The sequence below is a fragment of the Erinaceus europaeus genome, chromosome 2, assembly GCF_950295315.1.
Source record: "Erinaceus europaeus chromosome 2, mEriEur2.1, whole genome shotgun sequence".
In the NCBI taxonomy this organism is placed as follows: Eukaryota; Metazoa; Chordata; class Mammalia; order Eulipotyphla; family Erinaceidae; genus Erinaceus; species Erinaceus europaeus.
The window spans coordinates 150814176-150836383 of NC_080163.1; the positions used below are offsets into that span (position 1 = coordinate 150814176).

Below are 22208 nucleotides of genomic sequence, written 5' to 3' on the forward strand. Positions count from 1 at the left end.
GCTGAAAACGGTGAAGTCACCATTTTTTACAGCTGAGTAGTATTCCATTGTGTATATATACCACAACTTGCTCAGCCACTCATCTGTTGTTGGACACCTGGGTTGTTTCCAGGTTTTGGCTATTACAAATTGTGCTGCCAAGAACATATGTGTACACAGATCTTTTTGGATGGATGTGTTGGGTTCCTTAGGATATATCCCCAGGAGGGGAATTGCAGGGTCATAGGGTAGGTCCATTTCTAGCCTTCTGAGAGTTCTCCAGACTGTTCTCCACAGAGGTTGGACCAATTGACACTCCCACCAGCAGTGCAGGAGGGTTCCTTTGACCCCACAACCTCTCCAGCATTTGTTGTTGCTGCTACCTTTTCTGACGTATGACATTCTCACAGGAGTGAAGTGATATCTCATTGTTGTCTTTATTTGCATTTCTCTGACAATAAGAGACTTGGAGCATTTTTCATGTGTTTCTTGGCCTTTTGGATCTCTTCTGTGGTGAATATTCTCTCCATGTCCTCCCCCCATTTTTGGATGGGGTTATTTGTTGTCTTGTTGAGTTTGGCAAGCTCTTTATTTTGGTTATTAGCCTCTTGTCTGATGTATGGCCTGTAAAAAGATCTTCCATTCTGTGAGGGGTCTCTTTGTTTGGGTAGTAGTTTCTTTTGCTATGCAGAAGCTTTTTATTTATTTATTTATTTATTTATTTATTTATTTACTTATTTATTTATTTATTTATTTTTATTCCCCAGATTCCCATTTAACAATACAACCCCCACTATTTCATTCATCATTTTTCATGGACCTGTATTCTCCCCACCCACCCACCCCAGAGTCTTTTACTTTGGTGTAATACTCCAATTCCATTTCAGGTTCGACTTGTGTTTTCTTTTCTAATCTTGTTTTTCAACTTCGGCCTGAGAGTGAGATCATCCCATATTGCAGAAGCTTTTTAATTTGATGTAGTCCCATAGATTTATACTTGCCTTAGTTTTCTTTGTAATTGGATTTGTTTCATTGAGGATGTCTTTAAAATTTATGCGGAAAAGAGTTTTGCCAAGAGTTTTTTTCTAAGTATCTGATAGTTTCTAGTCTAACATCCAAGGTAGGGAGCCAGGGGCTCTAACGGATCCTTGCGCCGGTCCATGTGCTTCACATCATGTGCGCTTAATTTGCTGCGGTACTACCAGTGTGCACCCCCTTCCCATAATTACTTTTTTTTTTTAAATTCATTAGCGTTTTTATTTATTTTTTATACTTATTCCCTTTTGTTGCCCTTGTTGTTATTGATGCCGTTGTTGGATAAGTCAGAGAGAAATGGAGAGAGGAGGGGAAGACGGGAAGAGAAAGATAAGACACCTACAGACTGCTCCACTGCTTGTGAAGTAACTCCCCTGAAGGTGGGGATCTGGGGACTTGAACCGTGATCATTTTTTTTTTTTTGCCTCCAGGGTTATTGCTGGGGCTTAGTGCCTGCACCAAGAATCCACTGTTCCTGGAGGCTATTTCCCCCCCTTTTGTTGACCTTGTAGCTTTTTGTGGTTATCGTTGTGAACTGGGATCCTTACACAGGTCCTTGCGCTTTGCGCCACGTGCTCTTAACCCACTGCACTACTGCCCAACTCCCAAGTGTATAATTTAAAAAAAGATTTTATTTATTAATGAGAAGGAAAGAAAGAACCAGATATCATTCTGGTACATGTGCTACTGGGGATTGAACTCTGGATCTCATGTTGAGAGTCCAGTGCTTTATCCACTGCGCCACCTCCTGGACCACTTTTCCATTTTTTAATCCCACCCCCGTTTTGATAAAGAGGAAAAATTGAGAGGGAAGGGTTGATAGAGAGGTGAGGGAGACACCGGTAGCACTATTTCACCATTTGTAAAGCTTTCTCCCCTGCAGGTGGGGACTGGGAGCTTGAATCCAGCTTCTTGTGTACTGTTGTAATGTTTGCACTCAACCAGTGTGCCACCACCTGGCTCCATATTGCACCCCCATTGGATATTTGTTGTTGAGGTCATTGTAAACTTTTGGATGTTAACCCCTTATTGGACATGATTTGCAAATATTTTCTCCCATTTTTATGCTCTCTCTTTTTTTTGCTATGCTGAAATTTTTATGTTTGTATATTGATGTCGTTAGGAGAGAGAGGAGGGGGAGAGAAAGATAAGACACCTGCAGACCTGCTTCACCGCCTGTGAAGTGACTCCCCTGCAGGTGGGGAGCCCAGGGCTGACACTGGGATCCTTACGCTGGCCCTTGCACTTCATACTACATGCGCTTAACCTGCTGCGCTACTGCCTGACTCCTGATTTTATTTATTTATTAATGAGAAAGATAGGAGGACAGAGAGAGAACCAGGCACCACTCTGGTACATGTGCTACTTGGGATCAAACTCAGGACCTCATGCTTGAAAGTTCAACGCTTTATCTACTGCTCTACCTCCCGGACCACTTTTTATATTTTTCAAATGAACTTAAAACTTTTCTTTGTATGGGTAAATGGACATAGGGAGTTTGTATCCCCCCCATTCAGATATTTGAATATATATACCAGCCTTTTTAAAGTTTTCCCTTCCCTTATTTTTCATCACCATATATATGTATGTATGTATGTGTGTGTGTGTATAAAATTTATTTTTACTAGAGCACTACTCACCTTTGCTTTTTGGTAATGTGAGGTATTGAGTCTGGGATATCAGGTGTTGGGTATGAAAGTCTTTTTCCTTTTTTTTTTTTTTTTGGTGGTGGTGCTGGGGATTGAACCTGGGGCCATGGAGTTTGAGCATAAGAATCTTTTTGTAGTGGTCCAGGAGGTGGCGCAGGAATAAAGCATTGGACTCGAGTTGTTGTAGCATACGTAGGCCGCATACACACTAGGTCTGAGTTTGATCCCTAGCACTGTGTATGCCAGAGTGATACTAAGTTTCTCACCTGCAGGTGGGGACCAGGGGCTTGAACCCAGATCCTTGTGCATTTTAATATGTGTGTGATCTTATCAGTTGTGCCACCAGTTGGCACCTTGTTGTGCTATTATATTTTATTTTATTTATTGTGTACAGATAGAAGTTGAGAGGGAATGGGGAAATGAGCGAGAGACTACTGCAACCTGCTTAACCACTCAAGAAGGTTTTCCCCTGTAGGCGGAGACTCAGGGCTTGAACCTGAGTCATTATGTATTGTAACATGTATGCTGTATTAATGAGCTATTATCTGGCCCTAATAGTTTTTCTAATATTACACTCTTTCCGGAGTGTGTGAGTGAGTGAAAGAGAGGGAAGGGGAGGGAGGGGGGGAGAGACACTGACTCACTGCAATAGGGTTAGATCTTGGTATATTTTCAGAGTATCTAAGGAGCACTCCAGAAAGAGGATGAGAGAAAGTAGAGAGACACTGCAGTACTACTCCATTGCTTGTAAAGCTTCCTCTGCATGCTGCTTATCAAATGGTGACTAGGAGGTCTGAACCTGGGTCCTCATTCATGATAATTATTAGTTTTATTTCTGTGAGAGAGATACAGAGGGGAAGACAGACTAGAGCACTGCTCAGCTCTGGCTTATGGTGGTACTGGTGATTGAACCTGGGAACTCAGAACCTCAGGCACGAAAGTCTTTTATATAGCCATTGTGCTGTCTTCTCAGCTCAAAACTTATGTTCTCCTCCACCCCCTCCCACCCCGACTATTTTGCCTTAGCTTGTGGTTGGGATTACACTGGCAATCATCTTGTCCTTTTGTTTTATTTTTTTAAATTTAATTTAATTAATTAATTTATTTTTACCAGAACACTGATCAGCTCTGGTTTATGGTGGTGCAGGGGATTGAACCTGGGACTTCGAAGCCTCAGGCATGACAGTCTGTTTGCATAACCAATTATGCTGTCTACCCCTTCCCGATCTTGTCCTTTTGTATTGTCATGTTCTGGACACATATACTCCCTCCACCCCACCCCACCCCAGCCCCCTTTTAACACCAGGGTTTTCACTGGAACTTTACATCTACATAATTTCACCACTCCTTTTAGACTCTTCTTGCTCCCCCCCCCCTTTTCTTTGAGGGTTGGGGTGGGTAATGAAGCTTCACCTTTACATGTTATTCCTATATGGTGATTGTTGCTTGAACCCAGGTCCTCATTCATGTTAAAGCATGCACTCTACTGGCTTTCCCTTCCTAAGTTAACCTTTACAGCTTTAGAAATGACAAAATGAGTTTTAATTCTGGCATTTAAGCCAGCCATTCAGATACCTAGAGTATAACTTTAAAACGAAACACTCTGACTCAAAAACAACACCTTAAAAATAAGTGAGGGCAACAAAAATAAGATTTTTTTGAGAAAAAAAGATTTAAAAAAGTGGAGGGAGGGTTGGGTGGTGGTGCTCCTGGTTTAGTGTACACATCACCTTGATCCAAGCTCTTGAGCCCCACCTACAGTAGTATCAAATGAAGCAGGTCTGCAGGTGTCTTTCCTCCTTTCTAGTTCCCTCTCCTCTCTGTTTCTCTTTGTCCTATCAAATAACAGAAAAATTAATAATAAGGAAAAATGGCTGCTAGGTCTGATGGATTCCTAGTGCTAGTACCAAACTCCAATAAAAACCCTAGTGGCAATGAAATATACAAATAAATAAAGAGACCAGGTAATGATTTTCCTGGTGCAGACCTCACCATATACAAGGATACCAGTTCTAGCTCGCCATGTATGGGGGAAAAACTTCTGTGCTGTGAAGCAGTGCTGCAAGTGTTCTCTATCTCTTCTTATCTCCTCCTCCCTCCTCAGTTTCTTTCTGTCCTGTCAAGGAAGAGAGGGAGGGAGGGAGGAAAAAATGGTCACTAGGAACAGTGTATTCATTGTATAAGCACAGAGCCTCAGCAACAAGTCTGGTGGGTGGCAAAAAAGAAAAAAAAAATGAATAAACAAGATCTTATAAATACATTGTACGGGAGCCAGGTGGTGGCTCAACCGATTAAACACTATGTGAGTGTTTCTATCCAATAATAAATAAATAATTAAAAAAATAAATACATTGTACACGAAGTTCTTGCTGGTATTTTAAATACTAAGATTCAAAGATGAAGGTTAACAACAACAAGGGCAACAAAGGGGGGGGGGAGTGGCCTCCAGGAGCAGTGGATTCATGGTGCAGGCACTGAGCCCCAGCAATAACCCTGGAAGCAAAACAAAACAGACAAACAAAAAAACAAAGATGAAGGTTAGTTAACTCTTTTATCCATAGAAAATTGGTATTTAATATTCTGAATTTCTTTACACAGGTGCCATGTTTCAGAACAGTGTATTACCCCTGGTAAAGAAGAACTGAAGACATTGTACAGACACAAAATATAGGTTAATTACAAAGAAAGCATTAACCTGCCTCTGAGGTGACTAAAGGGGAATAATGGTGATTTTGCGCCGGGCTCGGCCGCCTGCTTCCGCCCCAACCAGCAATGAATCTTGACTCGCTCTCGCTGGCCTTGTCTCAAATCAGCTACCTGGTGGACAATTTAACCAAGAAAAACTACCGAGCCAGCCAGCAGGAAATACAGCATGTGAGTAAACTAGTAGAAAGCATGTACCATTTAAAGAATGATTGCTGTGGAAAGAAAGCCAGAAATGGCACTGGAGGAAGCTTCTGTGTTCTAGTGTCTTTCCCTCTTTGTTTCTTCTATCTGAAAATGTTAGCTTGAATTGGTGAAGTGCTTATGACATACAACCAGACAGACTGTGAATTGGAAGGTCTTCCATTACCAAACTTAACCACTGTTGACAGCTTCTGCTCTAAAACATCTTGCATTGTACTATAATAGCCATTCTAAATCGTGTGGCTAGTACTTTGTTGTTCTAAATTTTTGTCTGTCATGCAGTTTATGAAATGTTTAAATAATCAGATAGCATTGTCCTAGAAGTAGGAAGGTACTCCAAAAAGTTGTACAAAATGAGAGGGAGTTGGGAATTTATGATAGATAATCCCGTTTTTCTTTGGGAAATGAGTTAGGTTAGGTACAGTGTTCATGGGGTTTCTCACAAATGTCTTTGGGGGACTGTTGAATTTTAGGATCATGGGGTCTTACCTACCTGTCTAGAATATGCAAGCAATTTTTGATAGTGTTGTTGAAGATTAATCTGAGGAATCCATGTAATTAAACAAAAGAATCCTTATGCCATAACTAAGCAAAAGTATGTAACTATGATTTATAATGTTTTCATATTTGTTCATTAGTTAAATATAGCTACATAAACAATGAATACTCAGTGTTCTGCCGGCCTGGCCGGTGGTGCACCTTGCAGGGACCCGGGTTCAAGCCCCATGGCCTTATCTACAGAGTAGAAGCTTCACAAGTGGAGAAGCAGTGCTGTGGCTGTTTCTCTGAGTCTATCAAATAAATAATGAACTATTAACAGGAATAGAATCAGTGTTGTTAAAATATTCTCTGTGCGCCTCCCCCCCCCCCTTTCTACCAGGGTTATTGTTGGGGCTCAGTGACTGTACTACAAACCTACCATTCCTGGTGGCCATTTCTCCCCATTTCCCCCTTCCATTTTATTTGATAGGAAAATTGAGAGGGAGCGGGAAGAGAGTAAAACACCTTCAGCTCTGCTTCACCACTGCAGTTGTTTCCACCCATAGATGGAGACTGGGGGACTTGAACCTGGGTCCTTGCACCCAATTGGGTGTGCTACCACCCAACCCTCTCAGGCTTCATTTTTAGGGTAAAAATAATATGTAGAAAAAGTTCAGTTTGTGGCCAAGGAGGTGATGCAGTGAATAAAGTGTTGGACTCTGTAGCATAAGAGATTGTCCTAAGTACAATCCCCGGCATCATATGTGCCAGAGTGGTTCTGTGTTGCTTGAGTAATACCTTTCTCTCTCTCCCTCACCAGAATATCTGAGAGACAGAGACAGAGACAGAGAGAGAGAGAGAATTGTTGCCTTATAATTAAAAGAAAACTTTGCATTCTTACTGCATGTTATTTATACTGCTTGGTGTGGGTGTTGACCAAAGTATAGTTAAATGGGCTTGTTACCCTTCATGTTCTCCCTGTATGAAACATATAATTATAAAATATTGCTACCTCCATGCCTGTATTTTCAAGAATGCTTGTTCTCAAAATGAGCTAATAAAGTAATCTTAGAGATAGATGCCTCCCATAGGTATTTGTTTTAATCTCTTTAATCTTCTTTACAAACTCATATTTTTGCTCTTCTTAGATTGTGAATCGGCACGGTCCTGAGGCAGACAGGCATTTATTACGCTGCCTATTTTCGCATGTGGATTTCAGTGGCGATGGTAAAAGCAGTGGCAAAGATTTTCACCAGGTATTTGGGGCTTGGAGTTATTTACTTAGTTTAATTGCTCATTAATTTGCATATTGAGTATGATGTGTGTAGCAGCTGACATACAAATAAACACAATTGATGTTAACTGATTGGCTAAACAGTATTGGAATTTCCTTTTTTGTCCTTCAGTCTCTTGTATGACTACAGACCGTCATATCTACCTTTGTATCTGCTTGGTTCAGACTTAGAAAGTTGGTAATCAGACTTGAAGATAGCAGGAATGTGGAAAGTGCTGCTTGACAGAGAGAGAATCTCCTACACTAGATTTTCTTTGACTTAATTCTCAATCTGGTAATAGTTTTTCATACCTCTACATAAAATTTTGATTTTTTTTCTTTATTTTCCCTTTTGTTGTTGCCCTTGTTTTATTGTTGTTGTCATTGTTGGATAGGACAGAGAGAAATGGAGAGAGGAGGGGAAGACAGAGGGAGAGAAAGATAGACACCTGGAGACCTGCTTCACCACTTGTGAAGTGACTCCCCTGCAGGTGGGGAGCAGGGACTTGAACTGGGATCCTTATGCCAGTCTTTGTGCCACATGCGCTTAACCCGCTGCGCTACTGCCCGACTTCCCATTTTGATTTTAAATTATGTTATCTATATTCTGTTGAAATTTTACTTTAATGCTCTATGATAGTCTGTAGATTAAGTATTTAAAAATGGTATTTTTGAAGAATTGATTAAAAAATTATCTTTATTGGATAGAGACAGTCAGAATTTGAGAGGGTAGGGGAGATAGAGAGGGAGAGAGAAAGAGACACCTGCAGCCCTGCTTCACCACTTGCAAAGCTTTCCTTCTGCAGGTGGGGACCGGGGGTCTCAAACCCGGGTCCTTGTGCCCTCAACCAGGTGTGCCACCACCCGGTCCCTGAAGAGTTGATTCTTGATAACCTTAAAACAGTATACAATATTGGACTTCAATGTTTTGAATGTCGTTGTTTCTATTTGTGTGGGTTGATGACTGCTAGTGTTAATACAATTCATTTAAAATTGTTTTTATTTTTAAAGACTCAGTTTCTGATTCAGGAGTGTGCGTCACTGATTACGAAGCCAAATTTTATCTCGACGTTGTCCTATGCCATTGATAATCCATTGCACTATCAGAAGGTTGGTATGACTTTTTTCTTTAATCTTAATTTGTTTTCTTATTAGATTTTGTGTAAAGGCCTTAAAGTTCAGCATCAGAATAAATGTGATATCTTAATTTAAAAAACTCTTTAAGTGGTTTTTAATTTGTGATTCGAAAATAAAATCAAGGCAGTTTTAACTTGATAATATGTAGAACACCATGGTAAGACCAGATTCTTTTAAAAAATTTTTTAAAAATATTTATTTTCCCTTTTGTTCCCTTCTTGTTTTTTATTGTTATTGTTATTGATGCCATTGTTTTTAGATAGGACAGAGAAGTGGAGAGAGGAGAAAGATAGACACCTGCAGACCTGCTTCACTGCCTGTGAAGGGACACCCCTGCAGGTGGCTCAAACCAGGATCCTTACGCCGGTCCTTGGGCTCTGTGCCATGTGCACTTAACCTGCTGCGCTACCACCCGTCTCCCGTAAGACTAGATTCTCTGAAGGCTTGTCAGTCCATAGTTCTAGGATAGACTTCATTGTTTCAGCAACACTGCAGGACTGTGCCATTCTTAAGTGGCACCATAGATGGGTGAACATATGCTTTAAAAAGCTATTTTGGATATATATTTTAATATTTAAATTATCTTTATTGGATAGAGACAGCCAGAAAGAAAGAGGGTATGGGGAGACAGAAGGAGAGAGACAAAGCCCCCCCCCCCCCTGCAGGGGGGACGGGGTGCTTGAACCTGGGACCATGTGCACTATAAACATGTGCATTCAACCAGGTGCATTACCACCCGTCCCCCTTTTATAACTTTTTAAAAAACTTCTTTGTTTAATTTATTTTCCCCTTTGTTTCCCTTGTTTTTCATTGTTGTCGTTATTACTGTTGCTGTTATTGATGTCGTTGTTAGATAGGACAGAGAGCAGGGGAAGACGGAGAGAGAAAGACAAGACACCTGCAGACCTGCTTCACCGCTTGTGAAGCGACTCCCCTACAGGTGGGGAGCCGGGGGCTCGAGCCGGATCCTTATGGTGGTCTTTGCACCACGCATGCTTAACCCATTGCGCTACTGCCCGACTCCCCTTTTATAACTTTTTTATTAACACAAAATTTGGTTTGTTTCAGAGTTTGAAGCCTGCACCCCACTTATTTGCCCAGCTGAGTAAAGTTCTAAAATTAAGCAAAGTACAAGAGGTAAGTGATTATAGAGATAATGGAAGTAAGGAAACTAACAGGCAACTTTAGAGTTAGAATAATTGTTGGCTATTTGGCCAATCTATCTCTTATTTTTTCAGGTAATATTTGGCCTTGCCCTTTTGAACTCTTCCAGCTCAGATCTCAGAGGTTTTGGTAAGTTTCATTTTCTTTAAAGATTCTCATTTAGGAATATAGTGAGATTTTTAAAAAATCTATCCTTGTTTTTTTTTTTTTTATATAAAATCTCAAGATCTATAGTTTGTATTTAGAGAATAATATAACTTATGTACATTGTTTTGGTCTTTTGAATTTATAGGGAAAATGTAAACAGAAAGGGCCAGCAAAATTGCTCAGATGGCTAGTGTGCCATTTCGCCATGTTTTTTGATCAAAGTTCAAGCCCATCCCCCAATGTGCTTGAAGGAAGCTTTGGTGCTGTGATTTCTTTTACCAGTCCAGAGACCTGAATCCCTTGTGATCTCCCCACCCCCCAATTGCCTTCATAATGATATTGTGATGTATATAGTTCAATATTGTTGTGTAACAGGTGTTTGGAGCTGCTTTATCTTGCAAAAAATGAAAAACTATTCCAGCCTGTTTGTTCCCTTATTCTATACCTATGAACATTGAATATGACTGAATATTAGAGTGTAAATGGTGAGTTAATTGGTGACGTAGAATTATGATCATTATGTTTTTTGGTTTTAACCAGAGCGCTACTCATCTCTGTCTCATGGTGGTACTGGTGATTAGACCTGAAACCACACACCCTCAGGCTTGATGGCCTTTTGCATAAGGCTATGCATTCTTCCAGCTCTCCTTGATCACTATGTTTTAGTGGTATGTGACTTTTTGCCCACTTCAGTTTAAAAATAACTGTTGAACTTTATTTTACTTGACTTTTAGCTGCCCAGTTTATCAAACAGAAGCTTCCAGATCTTCTGCGTTCTTACATTGACGCAGACGTCAGTGGAAATCAAGAAGGTGGCTTCCAAGATATAGCAATAGAGGTCCTACACCTCCTCCTCTCCCATCTTCTCTTTGGGCAGAAGGGAGCCTTTGGAGTTGGACAGGAACAAATAGACGCTTTTCTTAAGACGCTGCGCAGAGGTAAAGCATTGTTTGTAGTACACAGAATAGTTTTCTTTTTGATAATCACACATGAAAAATAATAATAAATGTAGACAGTGATTTGCCTTAATGTTAAGTTGGTAATCTTTGAAGGGAGAGTATATTGAGAATATAAAATAGCTACGTGATTGTAAAGATGTAGAACAAACATTAACTGTGCCATTAATCTTCTTTCATGAATAGTCTTAGGCATATATATAAATCTATTTTTTAAATGCGTGAGCAGTTATTTTGACGTAAGCTTTTATATTTTAAAATTGATGTTAGAGCCATAACTTGGACTTACTGGATGGGGAAAGAACAATAACCTTTGAACATGAACTTTAGTAGCTTAATAATATTTAGGGAACTTTAGATAGGACAAAAGGATTTGTTTTTCCTAATCAGTGTAACAGCTGTGATCTTTTCCTTCAGATTTTCCCCAGGAACGCTGTCCCGTGGTGCTTGCACCACTTTTATACCCTGAAAAACGGGACATTCTAATGGACAGGATCCTGCCTGATTCTGGAGGGGTAGCCAAAACCATGATGGAGAGCTCTTTGGCTGATTTCATGCAAGAAGTAGGCTATGGCTTTTGTGCAAGGTTGGTAGTAGTGAGATTCTGAACTTGTGATTACTTTTTAAAGCAAACTTGTTACTATTGGTTGTTATTGCGGCCATTGTTGAATAGGACAGATAGAAATCAAGAGAGGAGGGTAAGACGGGGGTTGGGGGGGGGGGGATAGACACCTGCAGACCTGCCTCACCATCTGTGAAGCGACTCCCCTGCAGGTGGGGAGCCGGGGGCTCAAACCGGGATCCTTAGCCAGTCCTTGTGCTTTGCGCCACGTGCACTTAACCAACTGTGCTACCGCCCGACTCTCTAAAGCAAATTCTTTAATGTGTTATCTTTGCTTCAAGGATTTTGTTTCTAAGTTTATATATATTAGTTTTTGTTGTGAACCTTTAGCCTTATTCATGCCTGATAACTTTGTAGAATGACCTTATCTTAAGCAGGACCTTTGCATTGTAAATCCAGTGTTGCAACCACTGCATAATTCCCAGTCTTTTACTTACTAGTTTTAAATGGCAGCTGTAAACATCTTGGTGGCAAAATTACTCTTTTATTCACTATCAATTTTTCAAATACAGGAACCAGGTTGAATTTCAGTGTGGAGAGAGCAGTGAGGAATTGTTTATGGAATTGTCACTTTACACTTTATAAACCTGATTTTTTTTTTTTAAGTTTTCTTTATTGGGGAATTTATGTTTTACATTCAACGGTAAATACAGTAGTTTGTACATGCATAACATTTCTCAGTTTTCCATGTAACAATACAACCCCCACTAGGTCCTCTGTCATCCTTCTTGGACCTGTATTCCCCCCCTTCCCACCCCAGAGTCTTTCACTTTGGTGCAATTCGCTTCCTTTCTTTTTTAAAAAAATATTTTATTTTACTTTGCAAGGGCAGAGAGGGAAAGATGGAGAGGACATTTTCTGCACTTTTTATAAGATTAAAAAAAATAATTTTTATTATCTTTTTATATATTAGATAGAGACAGCCAGAAATTGAGAATGAAGGTGGTGATATAGAGGGAGAGGGATAGACACCTGCAGCGCTGCTTCACCACTTGTGAAGTTTTCCCCCTGGAAAACTTCACAAGTGGTGAAGTGGTGAAAACTTCCTGGTGGGGACCAGGGCCTTGAACCGGGGTCCTTGTGCACTGTAACATACATTCAACCAGGTGCACCACGACCTGGCACCTTGGATTGGTTTTTATTATTTTGTTGTTGTATACTAGTTTTCCTCTCCCTCTTCCTCTCCTCTCCTCTCCCCCCTCTCCTTCCCCTTCTTTTCCTTTCTTCCTTCTTTCCTTCCTTCCCTCCCTACCAGAGCACTGCTCAGCTCTGGTTTATAATGGTGTCTGGGATTGAAACTGAGACTTGGGGCCTTGGAAGCCTTAGGCATGACAGTGTCTTTGCGTAACCAATATGCTGTCTACTCCTTCCCTGTTCCAGTTCTTTATAGATAATTGATACCAGTTTTTGATGCATGTGTGATATGTAAATATCTTTTCATTTGCTGGGTTGCCTGGTTATCCTTGTGTAGTTTGCTTTTGATGTATAAGCTTTTCATTTTCATGTAATCCTATTTATTTACTCTTGTTTTCATTTCCCATGGCTAGGGAGTTGAGTCTTTAAATAAATCTTTGATGTGAAGATCCTGCACTATTTCACCAATGCTTTCATCTATTAACTTTTGAGTTTCTCTTCTATATTCAGGTCTTTGATCCATTTTGATTTAATTTTGTTGAGTGGTCTTATTTTTCTACATGTGACTGTCCAGTCTTCCCAGTACCATTTGTTGAAGAGACCTTCTTTACTCTATGTGGAATGTCCTTCTGTATGACCAATATGATATCTCCCCAGTCTGGTGACAGTATTATAATGAAGTAACGTTTCTGTTTTAGCATTGAAGAATGTCGCAATATTATCATGCAATTTGGCGTACGGGAGGTCACAGCTGCCCAGGTTGCAAGAGTTTTGGGAATGATGGCTCGAACTCATTCAGGACTAACAGACGGTATTCCATTACAGGTAAGTGTAGAAGTTTTTTTTGTTTTTTTTTTAAGTTAATTAATATCCTGCCCTGTTTTAAGAAATTACAGTATAATTTATTTATCTACCAGAGCTGATGGGTCTAATTCAAGTTTTTAACTTCTACAGAGTATCTCTGCTCCTGGCAGTGGAATTTGGAGTGATGGAAAAGATAAAAGCGATGGCGCACAGGCACACACGTGGAATGTGGAAGTCTTGATTGATGTCCTCAAAGAACTGGTGAATATGTAATCCTATTTTACATTCATAAGGTTAACATAATATTGCCCAAACAAAAATAAAGTTTAATGAATAAACTGCCAGCTAAGCAAGAACAGCATTTAAAAAATAATTTTCAGGAGTAGAGTGGTAGCACTCTTGGTTGAGCGCACATATTACAATGTGCAAGGACCTGGGTTCAAGCCCCCAGTCCCTACCTACAGGGTAGGTACACTTTGTGAATGATGAATCAAGTCTCTTCTACTCTATCTCCCCCTTCCCTCTTGATATATGGCTAACTCTCACAATAAGTAAAGATAATTAAAATATAATTTTCAGCTTAATTGGCTTAAAAAGTACTGAAGCGTGGTTTGAAATGGTTATTTACTGAAAAATACATCACCAAGTTCTAATTTTATTAATTTTTGAGTGATAATGCTGAGGTGACTGGGTTGCTGGTGTAAGTATGGCTTATTTTATTGAAGCAAATTTATTGTTATAAATGTAAGAGAAATTGACAGAAGGCATTTTGAGAAGTTTTCTGGAAGGTAGGCACAACAGTTATTTGTTAACCTTGTTTGTGATGGTTAGAGATAATAAAGTTAATATTTAACTTACTACTACTTCTTGAGTATCTGTCAGCTAAGTAATTGATCCCCAGATAAAGTACCAATCCTAGCATGTTGAAATGTTTAAGACAAGTGAACCAGAATGGAATGATAACATTTTGTTGGTGGGAATTTAGTGGAGTCTTAATGTAATATCTTCATTTTTATTCTTTGAAATTTTAAAAAAATTATCTTTATTAATTAGAGACAAGAAATCGAGAGGGTAGGGGATAATAGAAAAGAGAGAGAGAGAGAGAGAGACCTGCAACAATGCTTCACCACTTGCAAAGCTGTAGGTGGTGTCCATGGATTTGAACCTGGGTTCTTGTGCATTATATCATGTGCACTCAACCAGATGTACCGTCACCTGGCCCCCATTCTTAGTCTTAAAAATACCAAAATAATAGTATTAATAATCACATGTGCGGTGGTCCCGGGAGGTGGTGCAGTAGATAAAGCATTGGACTCTCAAGCTTGAGGTCTTGAGTTCAATCCCTGGCAGCACATTTACCAGAATGATGTCTGGTTCTTTCTCCTCCTATCTTTCTAATTAATAGATAATTAAAAAAATATTTATTCCCTTTTGCCCTTGTTTTACTGTTGTATTATTGATGTCATTGCTGTTGGATAGGACAGAGAAATGGAGAGAGGAGGGGAAGTCAGAGAGGGGGAGAGAAATAGACATGCAGACCTGCTTCATCGCTTGTGAAGATAAATAAAATATTTTTAAACAGCCATGTTTATAAAAAAAAAAATCACATGTTCACGGAGCAGTAGTAACACACAGGATAGGTCCTCAGTTCAATCCCAGGCATGCATATGCCAGAATGATGTTTTTTCCCTCCCCTCCCCCAGAATGATGTTCTGACCATCTTCTCACTCATTAGCTGTGGTTTATGGTTATGCTGGAGATTGAATTTGGGACCTTTGGTGCTGCAGGCATGGAAGTCTTTTTGCATAGCTATTTTGCTATCTATCCAGCCCAGTTAAAACATCTTTAAAAATAAACTTTACCTTTCTTTATTTCTAGGAACCACAGAAAGATTCAAATGCTTTCTTTAATTTATAATTAGATCTTCTTGTACTTTTGGATTTAATTTGCTTTTTGGACAATGAATCAAAATATGTATACATTTAATTTTTAAAATGCTTTTCTGTTTTAGAACCCAAGTTTGAATTTCAAGGAAGTAACTTATGAACTGGATCATCCTGGGTTTCAAATTCGTGACAGTAAAGGACTTCATAATGTGGTTTATGGTATTCAGAGAGGTCTGGGTATGGAAGTGTTCCCAGTAGACCTCATATATAGACCTTGGAAACATGCAGAAGGTCAGGTAAGTATCTGATTTTTTTTTTAACTTCTCTAGGGCTTCATTCCTAAATGACTTTCTTTAGGTAGATCAGGAAGATAGAGTAAGATACCAAAGCACTTAAGCTTCTTCCAATATGGTGGTGGCCTGGCTTGAATCTAGGTCAAGAATATGACAAAGCAGTATACAGGTGAGGTATACTGGCTCAGGACTGGTATTTGTTTTTTTTTTTGTTTATTTTGTTTTTCACATCAGATGGGTAATGTACTGACATCTTAACAAGGTTTGTGGTGGCACATGATTGTGAACCCTATCACCATGCTTATGAACCACAAAAGGATCCCATGATTGATATTTTATCAATAGATGTAGAAGGGGAATAGTGTTATTAATCCTCAGTGTGACATCTAGCCACTGTGCTTTTATTAAAGTAGAATTTGTTTTGCGAAGAAAAGCAGAAACCATCATTAAATTTAAAGGAAAATCGAAATCCAATACTAGCCAGATTCTGTTGCTTTGTGCAGTCAGACTGTTTTCCCATTACTTGAGTGATACTTGACTCTATGGCTATCTCATATATACACCTTTGATCTGTCTGGTTTTGTAAGAGTATGTAGTTAAGATTTTTTTTTATATTTATTTATTCCCTTTTGTTGCCTTTGTCGTTTTATTATTGTAGCTATTGTTGTTGTTGACGTGTTCGTTGTTGGATAGGACAGAGAGAAATGGAGAGAGGAAGGAGACTTGGAGAGAAAGATAGACACCTGCAGACATGCTTTACCACTTGTGAAGCGACTCCCCTGCAGGAGAGAAGCTGGGGGTGGGGCTGGAATCGCCACGTGTGCTTAACCCACTGTGCTGCCACCCGACTCCCACAGTTAAGATTTTTGAAGGAATGTATTATGTAATAACTTCTTTTCTCGTTTCAGCTCTCTTTCATTCAGCATTCCCTTATAAATCCAGAGATCTTTTGTTTTGCTGACTATCCCTGTCATACTGTTGCCACTGATATTCTGAAAGCACCACCAGAGGATGACAATCGAGAAATTGCCACATGGTAAATATTCTCATCTATTTTTTTCTTTAAAGGAATACTTCAGTATTTATTGATGTAAACTTAATAGTGAGCAGCTACATAGTGTGAGTCGGCAACCAACATGTGTTTAAATGACACAGCATTTTAATGAGTCTACTTAATTTTTTTTTCACAAAGATGTCAATGGATAGAAGTCTCTTTTCAGTTCCATTGTTGACACATAATAATAAATGTTTATTATTATTTATTCATTTATTGGAGACAGAAAAACAAATGGAAGGGGGAGATAGAGAGGGAGAAAGACCTGCAGTACTGCTTCACCTCTTGTGAAGCTTTCCTCCTACGGATGGCAGACTAGGGGCTTGAAGCCAGGTCCTTGCACACTGTAATAGGTGTGCTCAACCTAGTATACCCGGCCCTGACACAGCTTTCTTTCAACTTGTAAAGCCTGCCATTAAGCACTTTATGAAACGTAGTGAATGTTGGAGTTTTTTTTTATTTAATTTAATTTAATTTTATTTTTTTACATTTTGGGGGAGGGAATGAGCACCAAGGTGATCTTTGGGGCCCATCCTGCATCTCCACCACTGCAGATAGCTATCCTCCTCTCCTTTTTTTTTTTTTTTGAAGTATAGAGTGTACAAGACAGGAGCAACTCTGATGTACTAATCGACTGCTCATGAAGTTTTCCTTGTTAAAGGTGTTCCCTAGTGGGGTCCTGGAGTTTAAACCCAGGCCACCATACCTAGTATCATGGATACTTTACCTGGGTGAGCCACTACCTAGCTCCCTGTGTCTTTTTTGTTTGATTTTATTTTCTTTATTTTTTTAGTAATGATTTACAAGATCATAAGATTATAGGGCTCTAATTCCACACTACACCTACCCAACACCACAGTTCTTTCTGTGCTCTCCCCCCTGGTTCTCTTATCTACCTCCCACAGATATCCACCATAGTTGCACAAAATCTTAGATATAGTTGGGCATTTTTGAAAAACAAAATCATGTATTTTAATTCTTTATATTGCACATATGAGTGGTAAGATTTGTAAGATACCTTTGGCAAAAATACCAAATCAAACAACCTCAAAATAGTATAGATGGTAAGAAGGATGAGAAATCGCCAGCAGCATCATTAGCCAGAGCTGATCAGTGCTCTGATTTATCTCTCTGTATCTGCCTTATTTTTATTTATTTTATTTTTATTTATTTATTTTTTAAAGATTTTATTTACTTATTAATGAGAAAGGAAGAAAGAACCAGACATCACTTTGGTACATGTATTGCCAGGGATCAAACTCAGGACCTCATGCTTGAGAGTCCAGTGCTTTATCCACTGTGCCATCTCCTAGACTACCTCTCTTGTCTTTTCATTAAAAACAAAAAGGACATAAGGATTAAAAGTAGTAGAGAAAATGACATCCTTTAAAAAGACAGAACTTTGTAAATGTGTCATATGTGCAATACATAAAAGTATCACATAGTATATATAAATATATATATAAATACATAAAGTCCTTTTAAAACCATTTTTGTCTTACTATTCTTGATTGAACATCCTCTATTTCTTCCCTTTTCATACTTTAATGTTATTTCTATGACTTCTGTTTGAGTCTGCCTTACTGTATATCACCTTGTTGAATGTTAAATCTTCCTTTATCCATGGCACTTCACTCTTGCAAGGAAAGCGTGGTAATAGGAAACTCCTTTTGTCTTTATTTTCCCATATTACATAGGAACTTTTCTATTTCTTAAAATTTCCTGTCAGCTTAAACCCTAAATTCTTTTTCTGCTGAGTCTGTATCATTAAGTTCCTGGCCATCTTTATTTCCCAGTATTGAAGTTTTCCTAGTTTGATCCCTCCATTTTGATTTCTGTTGTTGGTCTACAGGTGGCACTAGATTCTGCTTTCGACATGAGTTTGGGCAGAGGGGAGGATATTTCAAGAAATAACTTATGGCACTTGATGTCCCTTTAACAGAGGCCTTGTTTAATGAATGGGTGAGGATCCCATATAAGCTTTTTCTTTTTCCCGACTGTTTCACAAAAGTGGGAAATCAGCTTGAAGTCAAAGCCCCTTTCAGGACTGCAGAGCAGTCTGACCTTGATTACCAGGGTCACCATGGCAGCAGGACCCCTTAGAGTTCGTTGATTTCTCTGCTACCACAGGGTATAATATTTAGCCCTACCAAAAGGTTCCCTGGGTTTTGGTCAGAGACACGTAAATTTCCTTCAGTGTGGCTTCTGTAGCTCTAAGCAGTCCTGAGTTGCATTTTCCCCCCACTCAGTGAGTGATTCTTCAAGAACGCTTTTAATGCAGTGCCTCATTTCTTCTTTAGTCCTCCCCCTCCCTTTTGCTATCACTGTCCATGTAAAATCACCAGCATTCATAGTGATGCTTCTTTACCATATCTCAGCTGTTTTCTCAAATTCTTTTGAGTTACTTTAATGTAATACTGAGCCAGCTATTTCGCCATAGCCCTGCCCTTGAAGTCTACCTCCCTGTGTTAGATCCCTTTTTAACATTATTATCTTTTTTGTTAATTTTATTTTAATGAGGGGAGGAAGTGGGGAGAATGAGGAAAGGAGGGAAGTGTACAGAGACCAGCTTTGGCTTAGGATGGTGCTGGGAATTGAACCTGAGATTTTTTTTTTAAATATTTATTTATTCCCTTTTGTTGCCCTTGTTTTATTGTTGTAGTTATTATTGTTGTTGTCATTGTTGGATAGGACAGAGAGAAATGGAGAAGAGGAGGGGAAGACAGAGAGGAGGAGAGAAAGATAGACACCTGCAGACCTGCTGAACCGCCTGTGAAGTGACTCCCCTGCAGGTGGGGAGCCGGGGTTTGAACCGGTATCCTTATGCCGGTCCTTGTGCTTTGCGCCACCTGCCCTTAACCCGCTGCGCTACAGCCCAACTCCCGAACCTGAGATTTTTTTTTAAAAGTATTTATTCCCTTTTGTTGCCCTAGCTGTTTTATTGTTGTAGTTGTTGTTATTGATGTTGTTGTTGGCTAGGACAGAGAGAAATCGAGATAGGAGGGGAAGATGGGGAGAGAAAGATAGACACCTGCAGACCTGCTTCACCGCTTGTGAAGCGACTCCCCTGCAGGTGGGGAGATGGGGGCTCGAACTGGGGTCCTTATGCCGGTCCTTGCGCTTTGCGCCACATGCTCTTAACCTGCTGCGCTACTGCCCAGCTCCCTAAATCTGAGACTTTAAAGCTTCAGACATTAAAGTCCTTTTGTATAACCACTATGCTGTGGTATGTGTGTGTGTGTGTACATACAATTTTTCTTTCTGCATATTTGCTTGCCCCCCCCTTTGTAAATAGTCCAAGATTGTCAGTTCATTGACTCTAATACCCCCCCATACTCCCTTTCTAGTTACTCCCTCTCTAGTCACCCAATTTATAATACTCATTTTTTCCAGTTGCATGTCAACTTTGAGCTGATAGTTGTCTATTTATTTTGTTCACTTACTATGAATAGCAGTTTTAGAGTAATTTAAGGCCCTTTTTAGTTATTAACACATTTGCTATAGAAGGTGGAGGTTTTTCCTTCAATGGTTTAGTTAACATCTGGTTTTTATAGACCACATAGGCTATCTTATTATAATACAATATAGGTAAAATTGTATTTCAATAAAACATTTTAAAAGACAGGCAGAACATGGATTGGAATTGCTGGCCCTTGTTCTCACAGATAGACACAGTTTTGTTCTGGACTCTTCCTGTGTGCTAGCATGCATTTTATCTCTCGGCTTGGTTACTTTCCACTCCCCACCGTCCCCTTCTGATTTTTATGGTAACATTCTTTAGGATCAATCCACTTTTACATTTAAAAACTGAAGGGCAGTTGTTAAATGCACACATTACAACATATAAGGACCCAAGTTCAAGCTCTAGTTTCTCACCTATTTGGTGACGCATACCCAGTTGAGTGCATATGTTGCCAGGCTCAAGGACCCAAGTTTGAGCCCATGACCCCCAACTATTGTGGGAAGCATCACAAGCTATGAAGCAGTGCTGCAATTCTCTTTGTCCTTTATATTTCCCTCCCCTCAGTTTCTCTGTCCTGTCAAATATGCGTGTGTTTGTGTGCACGCGCACGCGCGTATTTACTGCTTTTAAAAAAGCTGAATCTGAAAACATGCAGCTTATTTTTAAGATGAACCGTTTTAAATATTTTTTTGATAACAGGCATAAATTATTTGGAAGTGAGTTTTATATAATTAGATTTTCTTTGACAGTGCATCTTATTTCAATTCTTGATAGGAAGAGCTTGGATTTGATCGAATCTCTGCTGAGGCTCGCAGAGGTGGGGCAGTATGAGCAAGTCAAACAGCTCTTCAGCTTTCCTATCAAACACTGTCCAGACATGCTGGTATTGGCCTTGCTGCAAATCAACACCTCCTGGCACACCTTGCGCCACGAACTCATCTCCACTCTAATGCCAATTTTCCTTGGAAACCACCCCAACTCTGCTATTATTTTGCACTATGCGTGGCATGGCCAGGTAAGACTTAACTGTTTATTAACACTTGATATTCTTTGGACTCCTGAGGATGTTCAGCTATAACTTTTTTATATAATGACACTACTTTGATAAAACTTGTTTTCATATATATATATATATATATATATATATAAAATGTTTTTTTAAAACTGTATTTGATAGGACAATAAGAAATGGAAGGGGAGAGAGACACAGCACAGCTTTATCATTTTTGAAGCTTTCCCCCTGCAGGTGGGGACTGGGGCTCAAACCCATGTCCTTATGGAAGGTGATATGTACACTTAACCAATTGTGCCACTGTCTAGCCCCTGATAAAGCTTATTTTCTATTTTAGTAATCTATTATGGTAGTATCCTTTTGATAGCAGGAAAGAGTATAATTATAGAACCAAAAGGTGACTTTCCCCCCCCTTCTCTAACATTTCTAAAGACATTGAAATTTATTATAGCTTAAAAAGCAATTAACCTAATTTTTAAGCTTGGAGAAAAAAAGAACACACGTATACTTAAATTATAGCCACAGAGATTACTATTTCATAGGTTTAGTATGTGTTTTTAGTATGTTTTCGTGTATGTTATTAATGTTGAGTTACCAGATTGTAATCAGTGGTTAGTTCCATAGCACACCCACCACTTAGTTTTCACAAAGTCTCAGAAACTCTTGGCTTCTAGTTTGTTTTTCAAGTTTATGTGTATCAGTTCTGTAGATTCCACATAGGTGAGTGAAATTATCTGCTAGTTGTCTTTTTATCTCTTTGCTTATTTCACTAAGCGTAATCTCCAGTTTCATCCACTTTGTCCCAAAAGACAAGTCTTTTTTGATTACAGAGTAGTATTCTATTGAATATATATCCCACAAGTTCTTTAGCCAGCCATCTGCTTATGGGTGTTCAGACAGCAAGTAACTTAACATTAAATGGTAAGAACCCACAGGTTAATTGATTTTATTGTCTGCTTTATCCAAATTAGTATTTAAATTTTAATTTACTCTAAACTTTAAAGCTCTTAAGCTTTTACCGTTCTTTGTAGAATGTATTTGAAAGGCAGATACTTTTTTGTCCTCATAGCCTGTGCTGTTGTAGCACAAGTATTTTAAACCATCCTCACTTTAAAAAATTTAAAAAAAAAAATTTATTTATTCCCTTTTGTTGCCCTTGTTTTATTGTTCTAGTTATTATTGTTGTTGTTACTGGTGTTGTTGGATTTAAGCT

At 39.2% G+C, this 22208-nt stretch overlaps 1 protein-coding gene and 1 pseudogene across 7 annotated transcripts in view; one reads left to right on the forward strand and one right to left on the reverse strand.

The window, feature by feature from the left end:
• CNOT1 (CCR4-NOT transcription complex subunit 1) overlaps positions 1 to 22208 on the forward strand; it is a 109172-nt gene that overhangs the window by 16820 nt on the left and 70144 nt on the right. For all 7 annotated transcript variants that reach the window (XM_016186850.2, XM_007520076.3, XM_016186852.2 and 4 more), the window contains exons 2-13: positions 5262 to 5537; positions 7199 to 7306; positions 8335 to 8433; positions 9529 to 9597; positions 9699 to 9753; positions 10506 to 10709; positions 11145 to 11313; positions 13182 to 13308; positions 13438 to 13548; positions 15299 to 15469; positions 16375 to 16502; positions 20758 to 20998. In XM_016186850.2, the coding sequence (XP_016042336.1) occupies positions 5436 to 5537; positions 7199 to 7306; positions 8335 to 8433; positions 9529 to 9597; positions 9699 to 9753; positions 10506 to 10709; positions 11145 to 11313; positions 13182 to 13308; positions 13438 to 13548; positions 15299 to 15469; positions 16375 to 16502; positions 20758 to 20998 (1584 nt within the window). In that variant the 5' untranslated portion in view covers positions 5262 to 5435. The remainder of the gene's footprint in view (positions 1 to 5261; positions 5538 to 7198; positions 7307 to 8334; positions 8434 to 9528; positions 9598 to 9698; positions 9754 to 10505; positions 10710 to 11144; positions 11314 to 13181; positions 13309 to 13437; positions 13549 to 15298; positions 15470 to 16374; positions 16503 to 20757; positions 20999 to 22208) is intronic.
• Positions 15695 to 15786, reverse strand: LOC132537420 (small nucleolar RNA U13; annotated as a pseudogene).